At 46.8% G+C, this 22256-nt stretch overlaps 1 protein-coding gene across 5 annotated transcripts in view; it reads left to right on the forward strand.

Annotated features, from left to right (window-relative positions):
* FER (FER tyrosine kinase) overlaps window positions 1-22256 on the forward strand; it is a 2139903-nt gene that overhangs the window by 1248837 nt on the left and 868810 nt on the right. For all 5 annotated transcript variants that reach the window (XM_069625481.1, XM_069625479.1, XM_069625480.1 and 2 more), the window contains one exon: window positions 7992-8048. In XM_069625481.1, the coding sequence (XP_069481582.1) occupies window positions 7992-8048 (57 nt within the window). The remainder of the gene's footprint in view (window positions 1-7991; window positions 8049-22256) is intronic.

Raw genomic sequence — 22256 nt, forward strand, 5'->3', positions numbered from 1 at the left:
AGAGTCTTCCCTCTGCAGCACACATGTAGCAACTGGGGAATTACCCGCTGAATAATGGTCTGCTTGCCGTCCCCAAGGGTTTCTGGGCACCCCAACATGCATGTACCACCCGGACATTATGTGGACATTATGGGCCCTGGAGTTATGCAGCTGATTTCAGGCTGCTAGGGGGTGCTTCATTGGTCACCAATCACAGCCTCACTGTTTCTGTTGTGGGCCCTGCTGGGGGTGGCTCTTAAACGTGGTGCACACTACAGGCAATAGGCAGTGCTCTCAATGTTTACGGTCTGCTTTTTGTATTGCTGTAAGTTAGAGAAGTGACATCTGCACCGGCCTTCACATCTTTCACTACACCAAGTGTTTTGCCACAGTCACTAGGTGGCTCTTAGAGTCAACCTCTCTTATCCGGGATTTGTGTGTGCTGGAGACCTACTATTGCCAGGGCTGTGATGATGGGGCTAGCTCCTTGGCACCTTCTGTGTGCTCCACGTTGTGAACAGCCATAGCATCGCAGTATTAAGTGTCATAGATTGGGATGTGGGAACTTAAACTAGTGATAGGGGTTGAACCCTGCCACAAAGAGCTCTCAGTGAACTGACATCAGCGTTCCACTTCTGCTTTCTTTAGCCACAAGGGCCAAGCCACCCAAGATGGTTAAACAAGGTGATATTTCAATGATGCTGCAGCCTGCCCACAAGATTAAACGCGTAGTGAGGTGGTGACGGCTAGGTCCATGGGGCTGACCCGCTCCCAGCTATGCTCACACCAATGTCCACCAAATCTGATTTGCAAGAATTACTGGAGCAAATTCGCAAGGAAATCCACAAAATCACAGAGGAACTCTCCCACAAGATCCTGGCACTGTATAAAAGTGTCTCGGAAGCAGAGCAGCGGGTTTCTGAAGTAGAGGACACAATTTGTGAACAATCCTGTGATGTGGGTGAGTGCTCAAATAGATTGGTGGCTTTGGAGGTGCGCTGCGTTGCCCGGGAAGATAAGCATGAGGATGGGGAGAATCAGTCCTGCAGGAATAATATCCAGATTTGTGGCATCTCCTATGGGGTGAGGGACGACTAACTTCCTGATTTGGTGGCAGACCTCGTCCGATTCATCTTAGAGCTGCCCGAGGACTCGACCATCGAACTGGATAGGATGCATAGCAACAGCAGTTCCTTCAGCGCAGGACGTTTTCTCCTGTGTCCACTTTTTCTCAATGAAGGAACATATAATGACCGCAGCCCGACCTTTGTCGACCATTTCCTTCCGCAACATGTCGATTTCATTATATCAAGATTTGGCCTCCACCACTATGGCGAAGCGAGGGCCCTTCGGCTGTTGACTGAATGGTTACGCGACAAGGCGGCGTCCTACCGGTGGGTCTTCTCCACTGCGCTTCATTTTGCCTACCAAGGAAGGAGGTGTTCTATTCGGAAACTAAAAGAAGCAGAGGGCCAGCTGAAAGCTGGGGATGTGGGGACGGGGGGCCTGGGATGGAGGGACTATGTCCATGTTCTGGACAGGAAGCCTCGCAAAAATGACTGAAGGTGTGCAGGGGGAGGAAGGTGAAAGCCCAGTCCAGAAGACTTGAGCAATCCTACAGTGTATATGGTGTGCTGGGAATCGGGCCATTGAGGCCATTATTTTCTCTTGTTGGTGGGCTTCTTCTGCCTGGGCTTAAAATTGCATTTTCGGTGTTGCTTGCTGTGGGGGGGAGGGGGTTAAGGGAGGTGGGGTATAATTTGGGGTGTTTTATTACCTTACAACTTGGTTTCCCCTGTGACATTGGATATGTCTGTTTTTTGCTCATGTTTGAGCATTGTTTACAGTTGGATAAAGGTGGAATAATGGGGGTGCAGGGGTTGGGTTTTGGGGTGCAAATGTTTTACTGTGAGACGACAGTAGCATGACCTTTCCTGCAAAGGAATGTATCTAAGTTTGTTGAGGGGCTGGGTATGGCCTGGGCACACAAGATGGTTCTGGGTGACATAACCAATATCTCAAGGGGGTAGGACCTCATTGGGCTGGGTACATGGAATGTGCAAGGGTTAAATTCCCTGATCAAAAGCAAATCTATCCTATGTAAATGGGGAGATATGTCCCTCGCCATAGCTTTTTTACAAGAGACTCATCCGCTTGCACCAGATGAGAAGCGATTATGCACTAGAGCGTTTCTCAGACAGTTCGTTGCCTCTGGGGGTGAGACCGAATACAAGGTCAGACTTTAGCCGGGCATAGGAGACATATATCCAATCGTCTCCCCATCTTACATTCTCACAGTGTGTTCTCCATTCTCAACGACATAGGACATTTTGATTTTCAAGTTGTTGGTTAGACACAAAAATGATAAACCTAATTCTTATGTCACCGAGTACAGTTTCCTTTATATAGTGAATTTTTATCTATGTATGTTTTTCCATGAATGGACATCGTGGACTGTTATGAAATGAAACAACTGGAATTTCTTGCAAATATAAAGTTTATTTAAAAAGCTCATAATAGAAAGTCAAATGATAAATTAAAATTCATTTTACATTTATTTTTTGAGTCATGTGTTCAGCATCAGCAAGTATGTTGTTTTTCTTAGTGGTTGCTCAGAATGATATATGTTCCCACTAGGGTCCAAATAACCAGTGTACACTGAATTTTCCCTGTACACCTCCTAGATTCATAGAGGGGAGGACAACCCCCTTGTTATAGCTTCTGGGGGTGAGAAGGAGCAGGAGGTGGCAGTACTGATTGGCAAGCAGATTCTGATTTCCAAGGTTAAAGTTCTGCGTGATCCACAGTGAAGATTTTTATGTGTGAAATGCCTGCTCTGGGCAAGACTGGTTCCTGGATAATTTTCTCCTCCATGTACTTCTCTTTGCCGAGGGGCAGATTTTGATAGGGGGTGATTTCAACTTGGTACCCGATCCCCTATTGGAAACAACCGTGCCTGCTACTAAATTGGATTTTAAACGCACGCTATCCTTTGGGTCTCTTCTCCAAGTATTGGGGATGGTAGATTCCTGGAGAGTGCTCCATGGCGAGGAGAAGGATTACTCTTTTTATTCTCACGTTCATGAGGGGTTCTCCAGACTGGATTTTGTGCTGGTTCCTAGTGCACTGTACTCTTGTGTGCTTGGGGTAGAAATTGGCACTCAGACACTGCCGGACCATGCTCCGGTGTCGATTACTCTGTGCATTGTGGGTAGGCCTGAGAGACTCTGACGCCCCAGGATGTTGTATGAGCCAGTGTTGATGGATCTGATGTTGTGTCGCGGGCTGGGCGCGGTAATAACTAACTATTTTAGGGAGAACAGTTATTCTGGACCTTGCCCGGGAATCATGTGGGATGCCATGAAGGCAGTACTGAGGCCTGACCTTATTAGTAAATCGGCAGCATATACTAGGGAGCTGCATTTTACCTGGCTTCACTTGAGGGGGGGACCAAACAGGCCGAGCAGGAACATAAAGGGGCGTGAAAGTACGACATCTGTGACGAGAATGGCGAGCAGATCCCCTTTGGGCTGGAAGCTATGGATTCTAGGAAAGAATTCTACGGGGAAGGTGAGGACGTGCTGGGCCTGGCAGAGAACCTGCATAGGGCTAATGGCCAGGGGCCTCGACCCCTCCCAAGCAATGTAAATATTGCCATCTCCCACCCCAGGTAAGCCTCGACCCACCTTCCAACGCTTGATGGCTAAGTTGGCCAGTAGTCTGGGGTATCTGCTCAACCCAGGTGCAGGGAGCAGTACGATATTCTGGGCAATACCCACAAAAAGAGATGCTCCTCCCCTTCAATTTGGCAATGGAAGCCCCCGTATTATAGGAGTGGGAGAAATCTGCTTCTGTTCCATCAGTGGACGGGGACCTGGCAAGGAAGCTCCATCCCGCTCTGTCGGACCCGACTATTTTTTCCTCCCATGCTTTGCCTGAAAGCATGGTGGTTTAGGCTGCGCTAGCTAGGCTGAAGGCTTCTTCCTTCCCGTCCCTTCCACCGGAGAGGGCGCGTATGAGGTTCAACACATGGGGCAAGATGTTGTTTGCATCGGGCAGTCTTGCACTGTGGGCCATGAATGCCTCTCGCACCTTGGCAAGGTTCTCTTTCGGCCTTTGGATGACGGTGGCCAATGCGGCTGAGTTCATCCCGGAGGGAGAGATTAGGGATGGTTTCCTGTTCTTGTTCTCTGACCTTGTTTTCTGTGCTGAGAGACCCAAGCTACTCCTCACTGATGAGCCCCAACAAGGCTGAAACATGTCTGGGGATGCTTGTGGTCTCGTGCAGAAGGGATGTAACCTAGCAGTTCGGGCTAGACTGCCCCTTTTGGGGTGGGGCCACGCCTGATTTGCATATGGTCTTGCCCCTTCTGTAATGGCTTGGCAGGCGAAGAACGTTGGTCTGGAGGGTTGCCAGAGCAATGCCAGAGGTTAAGATTCATTCTGAACCTTCCAGCCATCACCTCTTTGTTTTTGCTTATTCTCTGACGGCAAGGAGGCGGCACACCAGAGGCTGCAGTCCGACCTGGATACAGCAGACTGTGTGGATAGTTACATGGCCACAAACAGAGTGGTCAGGCGCTACATGTGGTTCAGGATGTCAGGGTTTGCGGCCGACATTCAGGATAGTCGGTTTGGACATGCCTTTCCACGGCTAGAACCTTTCTGGAGCTAATATTGACAATGCTGTTCAGAAGCCCAGTCATCTGCGGACACTGCTAAGTCATTGGCGCTAGTGGTGCAGGAGGCTTCTATACAGCCATCGTCTTGGGGCATGTTTTTTTTGCCCCTTTCCCGCCTTTTCCCTGAGGGGCTATGGTCAGTCTGCCCAAGGAAGAGGGCAAGGCAGGCGCTTCCCGTGAGGCAGAGGAAGGGGTACTCAGCGGGGGAGTTGCAATGGCCACTGTCCCCACCACACGCCAGGGTGCCACCCCTCAGTGACTGGCTTTGCCACTCATTACCAGTGAGAGGGAGGCTTTCCTTGTTCAGCGCGGAATGGTCGAAGACCACGTCCACCACTTGGGCCTTTCAGGTAATCCGGGAGGGATATTGCCTCCCATTCTTTCAACGCCCCCTGTACCATAGCCCTCTGACCACCCCCTTTGTCCCTGGACCCCATCCTCCTGGAGGAGGTCCATTGGCTTCTGTCGAAAATCGTGATTGTGCTACTTCTGTGCACCGAACGAGGGAAGGGATGGTACTCCACCTATTTTCTGGTGCCGAAGAAGGACGGAGGCTTGCGCACCATTCTGGATCTGCAGCCGCTGAACTTGTTTCTACGCAAGGACAAGTTCAAGATGGTTACTCTAGCCCAGATTCGGCAAGCCCTTGATCTGCAGAACTAATTGGTTTCCCTGAATCTCCAGGATGCTTGCTTCCATATGCTGATTCATCAAAAGCACATAAAGTACCTAAGGTTTGTGGTGGGTCAACACCATTACCAGTTAAAGGTCCTGCCGTTCAGTTGTTCCACGGCTCCCAGGGTTTTTAGCAAGTTGCTGGTAGTGGTGGCGGCTTGCCTCAGCAGAGAGGGAATTCATGCATTTAACCTACCTGCATGACTGGCTAATCCATGCTTGTTTCCCAGCTCTAGTGTTGGAGCATCAACTCTGCACATGCACTCGATCGCACAGCCTGTGATTTACCCTGACCTTCAAAAAGGTTTTGCAGTCCCAGTCTCTGCGGTTCTACGGGGCAGTCTTGGACAATTGCCTGGGCAGGGCGTTCCAGCCCGAAGACAGAGTGGCAAACCTCTTTCCAGTGATCAATGGCCTCCAATCCCAGTAACAAGTCCCGCCCTGGGCTTTGCTGCACCTTCTGGGCCTCATGGTGGTACCAAATGCGAGGCTGTGCATGAGATAACTTTAATGGCTTCCCCATTGCCAATAGTTGCATTTTAAGGGACACGTGGAAGGCCTGTCACAGGTCTGGAATCTGGTGGCTCAGAGGTGCATTGATTCGTCAACCTGGGCACCAGGCAGCGGCATTGCTAGTGGGGGGCTCAGCAGGGTATAGACTTGGGTCTTTTGGTTGAAGCCCCGGATAGGAACTCAGGGGCTACAACCAAAAGGCTAGATAGCCCTGAGTCATGAGAGTCCCGACATTAGTGTAGCCCCAGATCTTTTCCAGACCTAGCAACACCTTTGGCCCCAGGTCACTGTGGTCATGGACTCATCTCTGACTGGTTGGGACACACACCTGTCAGACCTGGCGGTGAGCAGACTGTAGTCTCCCGCACAGTCTCTGGAACACATCAACTTGCTGGAGCTGATGGCGATCAGGCCAGGCCTGATCGCTTTCCTCCCCTCTGAGTAACGCAAGACTGTGCTGATCCTGACAGACAACACAGTGGCCATGCATTACCTAAAAAACAAGGATGGGTCCTTGCATCTGTGCAGAGAAGCAATACGACTGTGCTTATGGGCTCTGGAGAATGAGGTCTCTCTGACAGAGGCTCATCTGGCTGGAGGAGAGAATGGCATTGCGGATACCTTGAGCAGACCGACTTCTGTCTCCATTAAGTGGGAGCTCTGTCAGGAAGTTCTGTAGGAGAGCTTCTCTTTTGGGGAACTCCTAAAGTGGATCGCTTTGCTTCCAGTGTCAAAAGGAAGCGCAAGGTGTTCTGCTCCGGTGAATTTCCTCGTCACGGAGCTCTGGGGGTCACATTGAATGTTGAGTGGTCTTTTGACTTCCTTTATGCGTTCAAGCCGATCTCTGTCATTCCACTGGTTCTCGGGAGGTTTGCGCCTGTTCAGAACCACAATGATTCTGATTGCGAAGGACTGGCCCCTAGAATGTGGTATCCAGAGTCGCTGGACATGTCAATTTTCCCTCACTGGCGCCTTCCGAGGAGAATTGACTTGCTCTCCCAGTCGGAGGGGCAGGTTTTCCACCTGAACATGCGGGGGCTACTGAGAGGTTGAGGTACAAGAAGTGGCACTTCTCAGACGACATCCTCGATGTACCCCTTTCAGCTCGAAGGCCCTCTGCAAAATCCATTTATGCCTGTAGGTGGCGTAGATTTTTCGGTTTGGTGTCTGGAGAGGGACATGGATCCTTTATCTTGTACTCTGATGGTGTACTAGTTTACCGCAAAGAGGGCAGATAGGAAGGGCGATGAGGAATCCATGGGAGGAACATCCATCAGAAAGAACAATATCGAGAGGTAAGTCATTTGTTCTTCGCTTTGACTTTTTGTACCTCCAGCCTATTGTCCAGGAAGTACGTAATGTATAAAGGATACCAATAATTTCCTACAAATGAGTGCTTTTGCTACATAGCCTCCTTTTATAGTTTTTGCAGTGCCTAGCAGGACACCAGATAGATACAACGTAGCTCTCCACGCCCCTAATGAAACAACCTAGCTCTCCACGTCCCTAGTAAACAAAATAAAACAGGTTCTTAATCCAGTCAAACTAGTTGGATGACAGGTTTAAGCACAACCAACACCACTGAGGAACTCCAATTGAATGTCTGTGCTATTGTCGTGTGTTGTTTTGCGTTTTCATTATCAGTACTGTCCTGACCATTGTTGAGAATGGCTTTGGTTTACGATCTGAGATGCGCATATGAAGTCCGGCAAATGCTAATGTATGGTAGTTTTATATTTGTAATAGATTAGGTATTATTGTGTGATGGAAAAGATCAACTCCCATAACTTTGGGCAAACAGTATTATGATTTTCCTCTTCATTTCATCACAGTTGACATTTTCTTCTACCGTGTGCAAGTCATTTTTAAACCATATATAGCTGTAATATTCTTTGCATAATCAAAGTGTGCATGTTGACCTGGCTTTAGAAGCTGACGCCTTCACTGAACGATGCAACTGTTCTGTACTGTAGATTTTTATATTACATTTTGCAGTACCACTTTTAAAATCAGTTTGCATTCTCCAAAGAATTCACGATCATACCATTGATTGGTCAAAAGAAAATATTGTTTTGAGTTAATTCAAAAGTGACTAAAAATAAGCTAGTGCATGCATAAACAATGTTTGTTTTTCCTGTACAGGATAAGAAATGGGTACTGAATCATGAAGACGTTACACTGGGGGAATTACTGGGTAAAGTAAGTATGCAACTGTGCCTAATGGAAAAGAGACGCATGCTTCATAGAATGTAGCACTACATTTTGATTGTGATGTATATTAGTTCAGATCCAATCAGTACATTTGGTTCAATGCATTAACACACAGTCTTCCTCCCGCTAGGAATACCTTTTCTCCAGTATGGGATCATATCCTTCACACAGGTAGGGGAGAATGCAGCAGACTTTTAGAAGCACATTTTATGTTTCCTGCCATAGCACCTCTGTGGCAAGAGCACCATCCCCTGATCCCCCCCCCCCCCAAATGTTTCTGCTTCTTTAAGAAAGGAGCTCAAGCCTTCCTGTGAAGGAGGAGTCCTGCTGGCATTTGCAAAACAGATTTTTCTGCATGTTGTGTAAGAAGATGTTTAGATGCTAGCCTTCCTTGGCTTTTATTTACTTGTTTTTCATGTTTAGTGTTTTTATCGACACCTTCTTCCTTTTTTCCTAGCGAGTATGTTGCAGCAGAAATGTGTTTTCACAGCAATCCATATGTGAGCCACTTGTACATGTACTCTTTGCATACTGAGCACCACATACCACAATGTAATCCCCTCATAAAAACAAGATCGATTCTTTATACTAGCTTGTGCACCACAAATTCTTTGAACTCTTTTTGCTTGAATCAAAATGGAGGGTTTGGAAGGAGCGTGGATAGGAAAGAAAAATATGCAGTTATTGAATTGTAAGAGTGAGAACGCAATATTAATGTAAACGCACCCGACTGAAGCTTCAGCATTTCTCAGAGCCATAACAAAAACCTCTTCCCCTCACAAGTTGTTTGTGCAAACTCACGAAGGAGATTCCATCTGTCACTATATATTTACCCAACTTATTTGTTTTTTAGGACATTCAAGCCATAAAATAGTGTTTCAAAATTGATTACTCAAAATTGCTAAATAATGTTATTTTGATTAGCAATCCAACATGTGTGAATAGCACCAATACAGGGCATGGGACACTTGCCTCAACGCTATAGCTATGAGGCCTTAGTTGGCCATAATATGAACACTGCTGCTCTATTTGGCCTTGCAAATATGTAACACCCTTTAAGCTATCAGTAGAGCATTTAAATTGAATACTCTTTATTAGGGATAGCTCACTAGTGCAACCATGTTTTCTGATAAGTGTTCTCTTCACATTTCCTTCACGTAATATGCAATATCAAGCAGCATGATATAAGGTGATTGTATCAAGCTTTGACTACAAGTAGGTGATCTCATCATACAGTCCTTTTTGTTGTGTTCGATGTCTTGAATGTACGTTTCCAAATCTTAGAATATATTTATTTGCATCCAGGAACTTGTAGTTTTCAATAAAAAATAAATAAAAAAGGAAAGATAGGATTCCATATGGAATTACATTAGCAGGTTGCTTTATGGTTTTTGTTATTTTCAAGTCATCGCTACAAAACAGAGTATTCTTGAAAACCAAACACCTATTTCTAACAACTAGAACTGATAGGATATGCATTTATGCCTAGGTTGCACATTGGTCTACAATACTGGCTTCACAAATGAACTACATTTTGTGATCCTGGGGAAATTGGTTTATTTCGTTGTGTACTATCTGCCAAAATTAGAAGTCCCCACATACCTTTAGTTGACATGTGTACACTATACATAAAAGTCTCACTCCAGGGTACTGTTTCATTTATCAAATTTGACTGTGTGGAGTTATTTGCCTCTTGTCTTAATTATAGCAACTTCTTGTACTGTAACTTACCACGATCCCCTTGGTTGTTAAATGCTACATGTGATATCACTGTCTTTATCACTTTCTGTGATGTCAATAGCTATGCAATTTAGGGGAGCCTACGTGTGTTTTGTTGCATAGTGCCATGCAAATCATAAACCTGCCCTCAATGAAGGTCAAACGTATACATGCTAATTGCCTACGAGTCCCCCCAGAAAGCATTAACATACATTAAAAGAAAACTATCATGTGCTCTGCACGTTTGATCCCGCCTAATATTTGGCTGTATCAGGGTTAACTATAATCATAGATTTTGGTGTATCCATTGACTTGGCATGTGCAGCCATTGCAGCATCACATACCCGGAGCAGTGCAGACGTTCACATGCACAAGCTCATCAGATTCAAGCCGGCCCACTGAGCTTTTTGCATGCACCACAGCTTCACATACACACTCTCTTACACAGACAATAGCCTTTCACATACAAACACACAGCCTTTCACATGCATGCACACAATAGCATTTTACATTCACACATGAGAGCCTGTCACTTCCAAGGGCACTGCCGTCTGAGCGGCATGCAGAACTCAGGAAAGGTAGGCTGAGATGAGAGGTAGAGGGTGTGAGGAACCTGAGGGGATTCTCACTTCTAACCCCCTGTATCCTGATCTCAGGTGGCCAGGGAAAGGCCATCACTTTTGGATACGGACCCTGGGGATGCTGAAGTGAGGGAGGATCACCTGGATGGAGGGTCCTCGGAGAGTGGGAGTGGGGTACCAGCAGGCGACACATGGTTATTCCCCTTTCCCTAGTCATGACCAACCTAACCCTCCCCCGACCTTAATGGCCTACTCCAAGATCTCTCCCCCCATTTCCCCTCATTCATACAGGGAAGAGAAAAAGGAGACTGAGAGTAATGAAGACTACACCTTCATTTTACCACTCTGGTACTGCGATGAGGCAGAGGATACTATGAGTAATGAACACTACACCTTCATTTTACCACTCTGGTACTGGGACGAGGAAGATGTCTGCAGAGTATGGTGAGAGTCAGGCATGTCCCCTTTATTATGGTCAGGCCAACCTAATTAAGGATCCAGACCTGCAACATGTTAGGTGGTTGCATGTGTATAAAGAGAGGGACAAAGAACATTGGAGGGAGAAACAGGGAGGTTTGTGAGGAGGAGACCAGCAGGGGGCCCGTTTTTGCCAGAGGCAGCCTTGGTGGGACCTGTGGCGGAGCCAAGACGCCGGAGAGGGAGCCTTTGCACCAAGGAATCAGCAGCCAGAGCTGCAAAAACACAGAAGAAAGCAGGACGTTGTTCGTGTCCATCCAGAGGCAACGGAGCAACCACCGTGTGCAAGGCCCCCAGAAACTGGCCTGCCGACCTAAGAAGAAAGAAGCAGCCGGAGCTGCCAAGGAACAACGCGGAAGATCTGTAAGTGTCTGGGCTTTCCGGGCGGGCTGCGAGTAGGTAATAACTTACCGAACCGAATAGAAACTTGAAATTAAACATATCGAATACATATTGAATACAACATTGAAGGAAAACTTTAAATCAACCATAACCAATGCACATTGAATGCCGAACTGAATGGAAATTTGAAATTAAGCATACTTAATACCTGTTGAATTCCGAACAAAATTAAACCTTGCAATTCAGCTTATTGAATATGGAACGAAGTAAAACTTTTTTGGGTAAAGCAACAAACAGCCAAAGAGGAAATGCATGAAGAGAACAGTGCAAGTGGGAAAGAGTGCCATAGAAAGGTGGGACATGAGCAGAACCACCACAAAGTGAACTCTAGGAATTAATGCTATGCAGCAAGGTCAAAGACTGGCACAAAGGGTGTGACATGTTATGGCAGAGTCAAGAGGCTAACTAGGAGAAACCAGAAAAGTGTAAGCCTGCATATAAAGCCAAGAGACCAATAAAGAGGAGTTAAGTGAATGTAACTTTGAACACAGGAGCAGGCATAGAAGAACCTGTGTAGGCTGAAGAGCTTAGGGATCCTGGTTGTGCGACCTGTGATGACTGGACTACGTGGTCTGACAACTCCGCCTAGACCAGTGAACCCTGTACTGTGAGACTCCAAAGACATAGTGAAATAGACCAAGGAAATGCACTGCAAATGAACCCCTGAAGCAAATCAGAAGGAGGGTCAAGTGTACCTAGATTTGTGTTTGAACTTTTGAAAGGCTGAATTCGTAATACAAGTTGCTAAAATGAAATCTTGGGGAAGGGAACCCTGAGAGTTTGTGAACTACAAATTCTGTCTTGAGGGTGGAGCCTCAAGACCCCTTTGTTTTGAACTGTTACCTTGAACGTGGGAAAGGTCATTTTGAGACTTTTGTTGAACTTTCTTGAACTTGGGCAAGGGGAGCTAAAAAGGAAGCTACGAGCTGGAAGAAGCTAAGAACTTTGTGTTAATCACCATTTCTTTGATTATTCACACATCTACATATTGTGTAGCTTTAGTTGTGAGGGCAAGCATAAGTTTTGGGCACAGACAGACTTTTTTTTTCATAACCATTTTTATTGGCATTTTCAAACCTATTATGTAACAGAGAACTCCCAAGACCCCAAATTCCCCCCCACCCAATTCACCCTCTCCCTTCTTCCCAGGTCCTTTGCATTCCCTTCCACCTTTTCCTGAGAATCTTGCCAAATGGGCCTCATCATTCCTCTCCATGGAGTGGCCTACGGAGTCTCCTCTTAGCCTACTGAATGTGATGGTCTTCAGACCAGGCCCAAAAGTTGCATCCACCTTGGAAACCATGCTTTCCTTGAGTCTTTCATTAGGAATTGTAATACCATGTCCCAGTTCATAAGGAATTTTTGGTGCTCTCTCCTGATTGCGTATGTTACTTTTTCCATGGCTACCAGGTTCCATATTTTGCCCACCCATTCACGTTCTGAGGGCGCTTTTTTGATTTCCATTTACGGGCTACTAGTAGAGTCCCTGCCATTATCAGGATCACATACATTTTCCTCTGCACCCTCGTTGATAACTTGTCCAGCTCTCCATCCAGGCCCATTATTAACAGCCCCTTATTTGGGGTCTTCACTGTCCCAGCATGCCCCTAATAGCTTATTGGGTCCTTTTCCAATATTGTTCTGTTACTGGACATTGCCACCATATCAGCCCCCATGTTCCTTCCTCTCTGCAACCCCTCCAACACAATCTGGAAGCTGTCCGGTATATTTTAGACAGCCTAGTGGTAGTGAGGTGTATGTGGTGCATTATTTTGACCCAGATCTCTTGGATTTGTAGCGATTGTGCCAGCCTAGGAATGCCTGCCCATAGATTATTCCAATGGTCCATATGTATCTCGCTTCCGGCTTCCTTCTCCCAATTAGTCATAAAGCTTCTTACCCCGGATTCCTACCGCTCTTTAATCAGTGTATGGATGTCCCCCACAAGATGTTTGACCCCGGAGTTGGAGGTCACCCATTTCTCAAAAGGGGTTAACTTTCTCATCGCCGCCTGTCTTATCTTTGGGTTTAGGGCCCAGTGTCTCAGTTGGGCATAGTGGAATCTCTCCCCTTCGTCTAGCCCGAAGTCACTTTTACATCGAGGGGAAGGTTTTTATCTCTTCTCCTTCAAACAAATCCTGTTTCTTCGTACTCCCCCCCCCCACCCCCCACCACTTTGCAAAGTCCCTCCTGCCCACCATGGCGAGAACTGCGGGTGCCTGAAAATTGGGGTGAGCGGGGAGGGTAACGTGGGTATTTTTGATTGCTTTACCAGATCGTCCCACGTTTGCCCCACCAGGTCTTCGATGTCACTGCAGTACATGTTTCACGGTCTGTCCTCCTGGGGCAGCCACAGAACCCCCTCTGGATCCTCCCCCGCCACCGCTCTATCCATGTCCCTCCACTTTTTCCCTCTGTCCTCGTTTGACCAATCTCTCAATATTCTAATTTGGGTTGCTCAGTAGTATGCAACAGGGTCTTATTCTCCCAGTCCCCTTTTGCGCCTAGGCTGCATCACCACCCTGTATGGGATTCTCGGTTACTTCTGCTCCCATATATAGGCCTGTGTGTATTTGCGTATAGCTCGGAAGAATGCCATTGTGACCCTTGCGGGGATAGCCATGAACGTATATAGCAATTTCGGCATCACTGCCATTTTTATGGAATTTATCCTGCCCAGCCAGGAAATGGAGAGGGGACTCCATCTGTGTAGCATAAGTTTGATGGTGTCCAGTAGAGGTGAGTAGTTAGCTTAAAATAGCTGATCTATATTTTTAGTAATGTATATTCCTAAATATTTTATCTTGTTAGGGGCCCACTTGTGTGGTGTTTTGGGTCTAATCTCCCTTTCGCTTTCTGGTGACCTCTGCAAACCAAGCATCTCCGACTTGCCCTTGTTTATTTTCAGCCCGGCTGCCTTCCCGAATTGTTCGAGGATACCATCCAGTTGCCTTTAGGGACTCTTTTGGGTTGATTATTGTCAGTAGCATATCTTCCACGAATGCCACAACTTTATGCATCCTCCCACCAAATGGAACCCTGTGTATTTCATGGGTGTCCCTAATCTTACTCCGGAGAGGTTCTAGATGTGTCGCATATAATAGCAGGGACAGCCCTGCTTTGTACCCCTAGATACTGCGACCAGCTCTAAGAGTTCTCCATTTATGAGTAGACGCAGAGATGGGTTTTGGTAGTTGGCTGCGATCTTTGCTATAAAGGTCTCCCTGAACCCCATTTTACGCATGGTGAGAAAGAGAAACCCCATTCCACCCTGTCAAATGCTTTTTCTGCGTCTAACACCAGTACTAAGGCATTGGTACGTGATTTGTTGACCTACTCTATAATGTGGCCGATTCTTCTTGTGTTATCGTGAGTTTGTCTCCTGCGTATGAAGCCAGACTGATCAGGGTCTATCAGGCCGTGGAGAAGGGGTCAGGATCTTAGTGTATATTTTAGCATCCAAAGTAATAAGCGTGATTGGTCTATATGAGCTGCGTATTGTATGATCTTTCCCTAGTTTTGGCAACAATATTACTTTAGCCTCCATTGAGGAAGTTATCCCCCACCCCACATACCAAATTTGTTGAATAAGGCGGTCAGCCATGGGGCCAGGATCTCTGTGTAGGTTTTATAAAATTCTGCTGTGAAGTCGTCTGGTCCCGGGGCTTTATTCGGGGGGGGGGGTGCTTTGATTGCTCTAAGCACCGCCTCTCTTGTTATCCCTTTCTCTAATTCCTCCCTTTTCTGTGGTGTTATCTTAGGTAGGTTACACTTTACTAAAAATCCCTGCTGGCTCCCCTCGTGCGGTACCTCTGATTTATGGACATTCCCATAGAAGTGTGTAAATTCCTTCTTGATGGACTTAATGTCAGTACGCTCCTCCCCCTCTGCTGTCTTTTTTTTTTAGAATGGTCCTCTCTTTCTCTTCTTTTCCGATCCTTCTGGCCAGTATACTATCCACTTTATTAGCTTTAAAATAGTATTTATTAGGTCGAGTGTGAAAGATACTTGGAATTGTGCGCTATTCACCAGCCTTTAAGTTCGTTAAATGATTCCGGCTGCAGGAGTCTTACTAAAGGTCAACCCTCCACTCAATGGTTCACAATGCATGTACGGAACTTGAAAACTATTAGAAGACTGTCAATGCGCACAGAAAAACTTGTGTATATATGTTCAACCAGATAATAAAAATGTTCAGGAAATAGCAATCATGATCCGATGCTGTAAGTGATTGAAGCCACACATCATAATTTGAAAAATGTCTTCATTGAATTGTAAGGTAATAGCCGACACGTGTTTCGACCCCAACAGTCGTTTTCAAGGCCTCTGGATGCACATGTTTTTATTCGAACCTTAAATAGGATGTTTTCAAATGACCTTAAGTCAAGATATCGCCTGGTCAATTAGAACAAGGTCAATGGGTTAAATCCCCGCGTCACTTTCATGGGTGAGAGAATCCCCGCAATCAATACATTTATTTAACCCATTGGCCTTGTTCTAATTGACCAGGCGATATCTTGATATATATATATACAAGTTTTTCTGTGCGCAGTGACAGTCTTCTAATAGTTTTCTAATAGTTTTCAAGTTAAAATAGTATTTGTTTGAGGTGCATCAGGAACCTCTCTGCTCTGCTTGTTTGCAGCGTTTCCAGTTGACCTCTAACCGTTCTGAATTCCTTCCTTACTTCCCCCAATGGTTTGGCTGTCATTTTTTGGGTGAGCATCTTCAGTTTGTCCTCCCAAGTATTTTTCTGTCTGCCTAATCTCCCTCTCTCATCTTGCTTTAATCGCTATTATCTTCCTTCTGATAGTAGCCTTGAACGCATCCCAGCTCACTCAGGGGTCTATTTCCTGGGCCTCATTTATATGAAACTACTCCTTACTTCCTTCTTCAGTATTTCATCCTTAAAGATATATTCCGGATACCTCTGCCTCCACAGCCCCGCTGGTTGTTTGGATATTGTGAGTGACAGTGTGATGGGGGCATGGTCTGATTGGGTAATGGCTCTCCACTCCTTTATTCTCCCCATTAGTAGGCATGACCCATATGTAGTCTATCCTTGATGCTGATCTGTGGACGTGGTAATAGAACTTGTAGCCCCTAGCTTCCCCTTTCATTTCCCTCAAGGTGTCTACTAGCGATAAGCCCTCCATTTTTCCCTCGTTACTTCAGGGGCTTGGTGTGAGTGTGGTAGGTTCTCGTGCTCCTGTCCCTCTCTGGGTCCCAAGCAATATTGAAAGCTCCTACTGATATTATGTTCCCCTTGGCGAACCCTTCCAGTTTGTGCACCATTGTCTGTATAAAGTGTTCATGTCCCGTATTAGGGGCATAGAGTGAGCCTAAAGTTATTGTCTTCCCCCGTACCTGAAGAGTTAATGCTATGAACCTCCCCTCCTTGTCCCTACTGGCCCCGTTAAGTTAAGTTCCAGATTCTTTTTCAACGCTATAAGGGTTCCCCCTTTCTTCCCTGGGCCATTTGACTGTTGTATTCGGTCATAACCTTGCAGTCAGATTCAGAATTTGTCTTTTTCTTGTATGTGAGTTTCCTGGAGGGCTACTATATCTGGGGTTTCGCTAGCTAGATAGTGGTCCAGTTTTTTCCTCTTGACTGGCGAGTTGACCCCCCTTATATTCAGAGAGATTACTTTTATCGCCCTTTCCTTATCCATTGCTTGATGGTTTCCCGCTCCTTCCCCTTCCTTGTTTGGCCTCATTATGACTTCCGGACATGGTGCCCTCCCCCCGCACCTCTGCCTCACCCCTTAACCCCCTTTCCCTGGGGTGGCTCGACCAGCCTCTAGCGCCCCCCCCCCTGAATCTTCTTCTCGGGTGTTGAGCCCATTTCCCCCTGGAGCTCGCCGTGGTGGGTCTTCCCTGACTCATGTGGCACTACCAAAATGTCCCCCTTCTCCTCGCCACCCCCCGCCCATGTTATCTTTGCCCCTCCCCAGGCCTTCTTGTTTTGTACCTTAAACTCTTGATGAGCTTTACTCTTTGGCTCCTCTTTCTGGGGCCCCGATTCATGTGTTGCGTGACCCGCTGGAAGAGTTGGGCCTTGTGGGACCCTCTTTTTCCTTGTTTTCTTCTTCAATTCCTTGGTCGTCCCATGCCTTCCTTTTCAGTTGATCCCTTTCTGGTTGATGCGATTCTCTATATGTCTGGTGCAGCTCCAAGCACAGCATCTCTGCGCCCTCCTTCCTCGTGGTTATTTTCCTTTGTCGATTGTCTAGTTCGAATATAAGCCCAAAAGGGAAGGTCCGTTTAGATCACATGCTTCGCTTCACCAGTTCTTGTGCTAGACTTTTGGTGAGTGTGGTCTGGGACAAGTCCTGGTACAGTTGGACTGTGGCCCTGTTAACTTTGAGCTCATCAGATCTTCTAGCTGCCGCTAAAATGTTCTCTTTCTGTGTGAATTCGTGCATCAACAGGACATCCCTAGGTCTAGATCCTGGTTCATTCCTCTTTGGCCAAACCCTATGTAGTCTGTCCGTCAGGATTTCCTCCGGTTCTGATGAGTCTGTCAGTGACGCAAATAATTGTTTCACTGTTTGTCACAGATCGGTTTCTCCCACTGACTCTGGGATAGATTTAATCCTGATATTTGCCCTTCTAGACCTATTTTTGAGCTCTTTGGTCTGGTTCTCTAGATTGTGTGTGACCCTGGCCAGGTGTTCCATCATTTCATCCACTTTATAATTGTCGGCTGGCAGTTCCTGCAGGGGTTTTTCGTTAGTATCTACTCTTGCCTCCAGAGAGTGAAGTTCACTCTTGACCGCCTTCATTTTTTCTAGTTGCGATTGCATCTTACTTGCCATCCTATCTCTGAGGTTTTGGACGCATTGCTCCATGAATCTTTGCGTTACCCCTCTTTCTTCCTGGGGTTCCTCTTGGGGGGTGTCTTGTATTTGCATTTATTTGTTTTTATTTTATTTGTATTACGCGCCTTGCCCCAGGGCATCTGGGCGCATGTTTTGCGGACAGTTAAAAGTTACAGCGATATATACATTACATTTTGCAAGTTACATTATACAGTTTCAATATATACAATTTTACATTTTACACATATTTACAAGACGTTAAGCACATTGCATAGAGGAGAGTACACAGTATAGACTGTATACAGTATAAAACAGTCTATAACAGTGTATAGACAGATCGCGGGTGAGAGGAATAACAGCTGTATAAATTAAAGTGAGGAGGTGGCTTGGGTATCCCGTTCATGAAGCCACTGTTTGGTTTTGTGTTTGAAGGAGTGAAGGTGTGAAGCATTTCTAAGAGTATTGGGTAAGGTGTTCCAGAGCTTAGCCGCCAGGACTGGGAAGCTCGAGCCTCCTGCAGTCTGTAGCTTGAAACTAGGAATAGCCAGTGTGTGGGCCTAAGCAGATCTCAGGGGTCTGGATGCTGTATGTTGTGTAAAGCGCGTGGATAAGTAGGCAGGGGCTGCATTGTTGTGGGCCTTGTGAGTTAGAATAAGTGCTTTGAGGGCTATGCGATGGGTGATGGGAAGCCAATGCAGGTTGCGTCTAGTGTTGGAGATGTGATAGCGCCTGGGTACGTTGAGTGCTGCCCTTATGGCATTGCTCTGAGTGACCTGGAGTTTATCGAGGTTTCTTTGACTTGTCCCTAAGTAGAGGGCATTGCAATAATCGATTTTGGACATGATGAGGGTTCTGGCGATGATCAAGCAGTTGCCCGTTGTCAAAAAGGGATGGCATGTTGTTATCAGTTTGCAAGTATAAGATGATGCTGAGACTACTGCATTGGTTTGTCTATTGAGGGACAGAGTAGAGTCTAGGTAGATTCCAGGTGTTTTGGTGACGTTAGAAACTTTGATATTGTTCCCGTCGATAATAAAGGATTTGTATTTGGGGTAAAGTTTGGCGAGTTTGGAGTGAGAGCCTAGAATGAGTAACTCCGTTTTTCGTCATTGAGGCAGAGCCCATGATGTGCCATCCAGGCCTGGATGACAGTGTAGACTGCATTGAGTGCTTTGGCATCGGTTACATAGTCGCCAGTGATCGGGATTAGTATCTGGGTGTCGTCTGCATAGTTGGTGTAAGAGACACCCAGATAGTCAAGTATATATATCAAAGAACGGTTTAGTAAACACGTAAAGTGTGGGAGATGCACAAGATCCTTGTGGGACTCCACACGGGACGTGTGCTGGTTAAGAAAGAGAAGACCCTCATAGTTCTATTTGCCAAGAATGAGCTAATCCAGGGTGTGGCTGCGTCGGAGAAGTGAGCAGCAGTCTTAGGGTGGTGGCAGAGGATTTGATGATCGACCAAATCAAAGGCTGCTGAGAGATCAAGGAGGAGCAGGAGCGCCTGTTTGCCCTTGTCTTTCAGGTCCTCGTTTTGGGTTTTCAAATCAATCAAGGCTGTCTCTGTGCCGTGTCTGGGGCGGAAGCCGGATTGTCTAAGCCCCAAGTAGATTGTTGGTTTCAAGGTAGTCCTGTATTTGGAGGTAGGCCGCTCGGTCCAGAATTTTGAGACGATATGGCACAATGGTGATGGGCCTGTAATTAGAGGGGTTACTGGGATCAAGATTGGGCTTTTTGATTAACGGGATGACCCACGCATCCTTGAGGTTGTTAGGTGCAGTGCCCGATTTGAAGGATGCATTAATGAATGAGGTGATGAATGGGGCGCGATCATGTGCAGCTTCCTGTATGACCGGTGCAGGGCAAGCGTCACCTTGGCAATTGGAAGGCTTAAGCTTCAAGATAATATTTTCAGCATCCTTAATGGTAAGGGGTGTGAAGCTAAAAGGTTTGAAGGCGTGTCCAGGTGAAGCGGTTTTGTAAGACGGGGGGGTTACCCGTTGAGTCAGAAAGGTAGCTTTATTTGGTATTAATTTTGGCTTGGAGCAGGGCGATTTTGTTAACAGTGTCTTTTGAATGTTGGAGCACCACTCGGTGTCGGGGGTACACGTATCAAGTGGGGCAACTGGAGACTCTAGTTCCTTGAGGATCATGTATAGATCCTTGGTGTTAGATTGGGCTTGTAAGATCCCTTTATTGTAAACTTCCTTTTTTGCAGCTAGAATGGCTTCTTTGTAGGTGAGGGAAGCTGAGGTGAGGTTATTTTTGTTGACTAGAGAGGGTGAGCTTTTCCAGTGAGCCTCGGCTTTTCTCTTTTCTTTACGCAGGTCACGTAGGTGAGGGGTGAACCAGGAATTAAGGTGGAGGTGAGGTTTTTGTTTGCCCAGTTTGAGGGGGGCAATGGCGTTGAGAGCTTTTAACATGGCGCGGTTGTAGGTGTCTACTAGAACTGTGGGGTCCGAGCAGGTGGAGGACGCAGTGTTCAGTAGAGGGAGGATAAGAGGGAGTTGCTTCTCGGCTGTAATATCCTTCTTGTTGCGCGTATAAGTGGGAGGGGCAAGGTTGGGTTTATCTTTGGGTGGACTGGAGTTGATGGAGAATAATATTTTGTGGTGATCAGACCAGGCGCATGGGGACACAGAGGTTACGTTAAGCGCACAGTTCATGTCTGAGACCCAGTCAAGGATGCGACCCTTGATATGGGTAGGCTCTTTAATATGTTGGGTAAGGCCGAAGTCGGCCAGTACACTTGCTAGGTCAGTGGCTTTGGCATCATTTGTGTGTACATAGCCTAAATTGAGGTCGCCAAGTAGAATGATTTGGGAGTTAGGCTTGGTGGTAGTAGCTAGAATGGATGAGATGTCCTCCATGAATGAAGATGTAGGGCCCTGGGGCCTGTAGATGAGGTGCACTGTGGCAGTGCGGTTCGGTGAGATCGGCAGTTTAATTGAGATTAGTTCCGCAGATGGCAGCCGCAGGCTGTTGGCAGATCTGAGATTGAGCAAACTTTTAAATATGAATGCTAATCCTCCTTCCTTAGTTTGATTGGTGTCCCTGTCGCACCCGATAATGGTGTAGCTGTTGGGGATGGCCAAAGTTAAGGCAGGGCCAGAAGCCGCATGCAGCCAAGTTTCCGTGATTGCAGGAAAGTCAAGGTTTTCCACGACGATAAAATCCGCAATATCTAGGGCATGCGCAGGGATGGAGCATGCGCTGATGAGCGCGCCTTTGAGTTTAGTGGCAGTGCCTGAATTGTGAGCAGGAAGGGCCGAGTCAATTATGGGAGCCGGGAGGGCCGGAGCTTTGCTATCACTAGAGTTGGGGCTTTTGTCAATGGAGGGGTTGTTCAGGTGGTAGGACCAGTGTTGACATCTGGAGGCTAATCTTTGGTTTCTAACCAAGGTGGCACACGGTTGACTGGATGGATTTGGTGATGTCGATGTGTTGCGGTGAGGCGGTGGGGGACTATTGGCAATGGTATGTGCCTGCGATAGAGAGGAATGAGAACTCACCGCAGGATTCAGAATGCCTATATCGGGCACAGTATGTAGTCTGCCTGACGTAGCTATGTTGTTGAGTGTTGTAGATTGGAGGTGTGGTAGGAAGCGCAGGCGCGAGCCGAGCCTGGAGTTTCTGGTGGGAATGGGGCATGGTTGATTAGGTGTGGGTTTGATGGCGAAATGTAATAGCCAGAGGGCTGGCGCGTTTAGGTTAGGTTTGGGACCTGTCATGGTAAGAGCGAGAGGCAGTACGTGCAGTGTGGTTGTACAGCCGGTTGTGGGAGAGGGCAAGCCGTGATGCTGGGCGGTGTTGGGTAGGAGCCGTGACCGAGTTAGGGCCTAATGGATGAGCAGTAGGCGCGTGGCGAGATATAGTGTGCACAGGTATGCGTGCTTTGCTGTACTTGCAAATGAGGATAGGTAGTGTGGGTAAGTACCAGGGGTGGAAAGATGCAGAGGTAGACCTGGAGCCGTCGACCTAGACAGTGTATTAATATGGTAGCCAAAGAGAGTGCAGCAAGATAGGCTGGCTAGCAGGGTACAAATGTATGCATAGAGTGGCAACCAATGGAGGCAAAATGAATGGGCTATGCAGGGTACACTTCAAATAGTAGAGGCAATATGAATGGGCTATGCAAGGTACACTTCAAATAGTAGAAGCACAATGAATGGGCTATGCAAGGTACACTTC

This window comes from Ambystoma mexicanum, chromosome 6p (assembly GCF_040938575.1).
Source record: "Ambystoma mexicanum isolate Mex_15411 chromosome 6p, UKY_AmexF1_1, whole genome shotgun sequence".
Taxonomy (NCBI): domain Eukaryota; kingdom Metazoa; phylum Chordata; class Amphibia; order Caudata; family Ambystomatidae; genus Ambystoma; species Ambystoma mexicanum.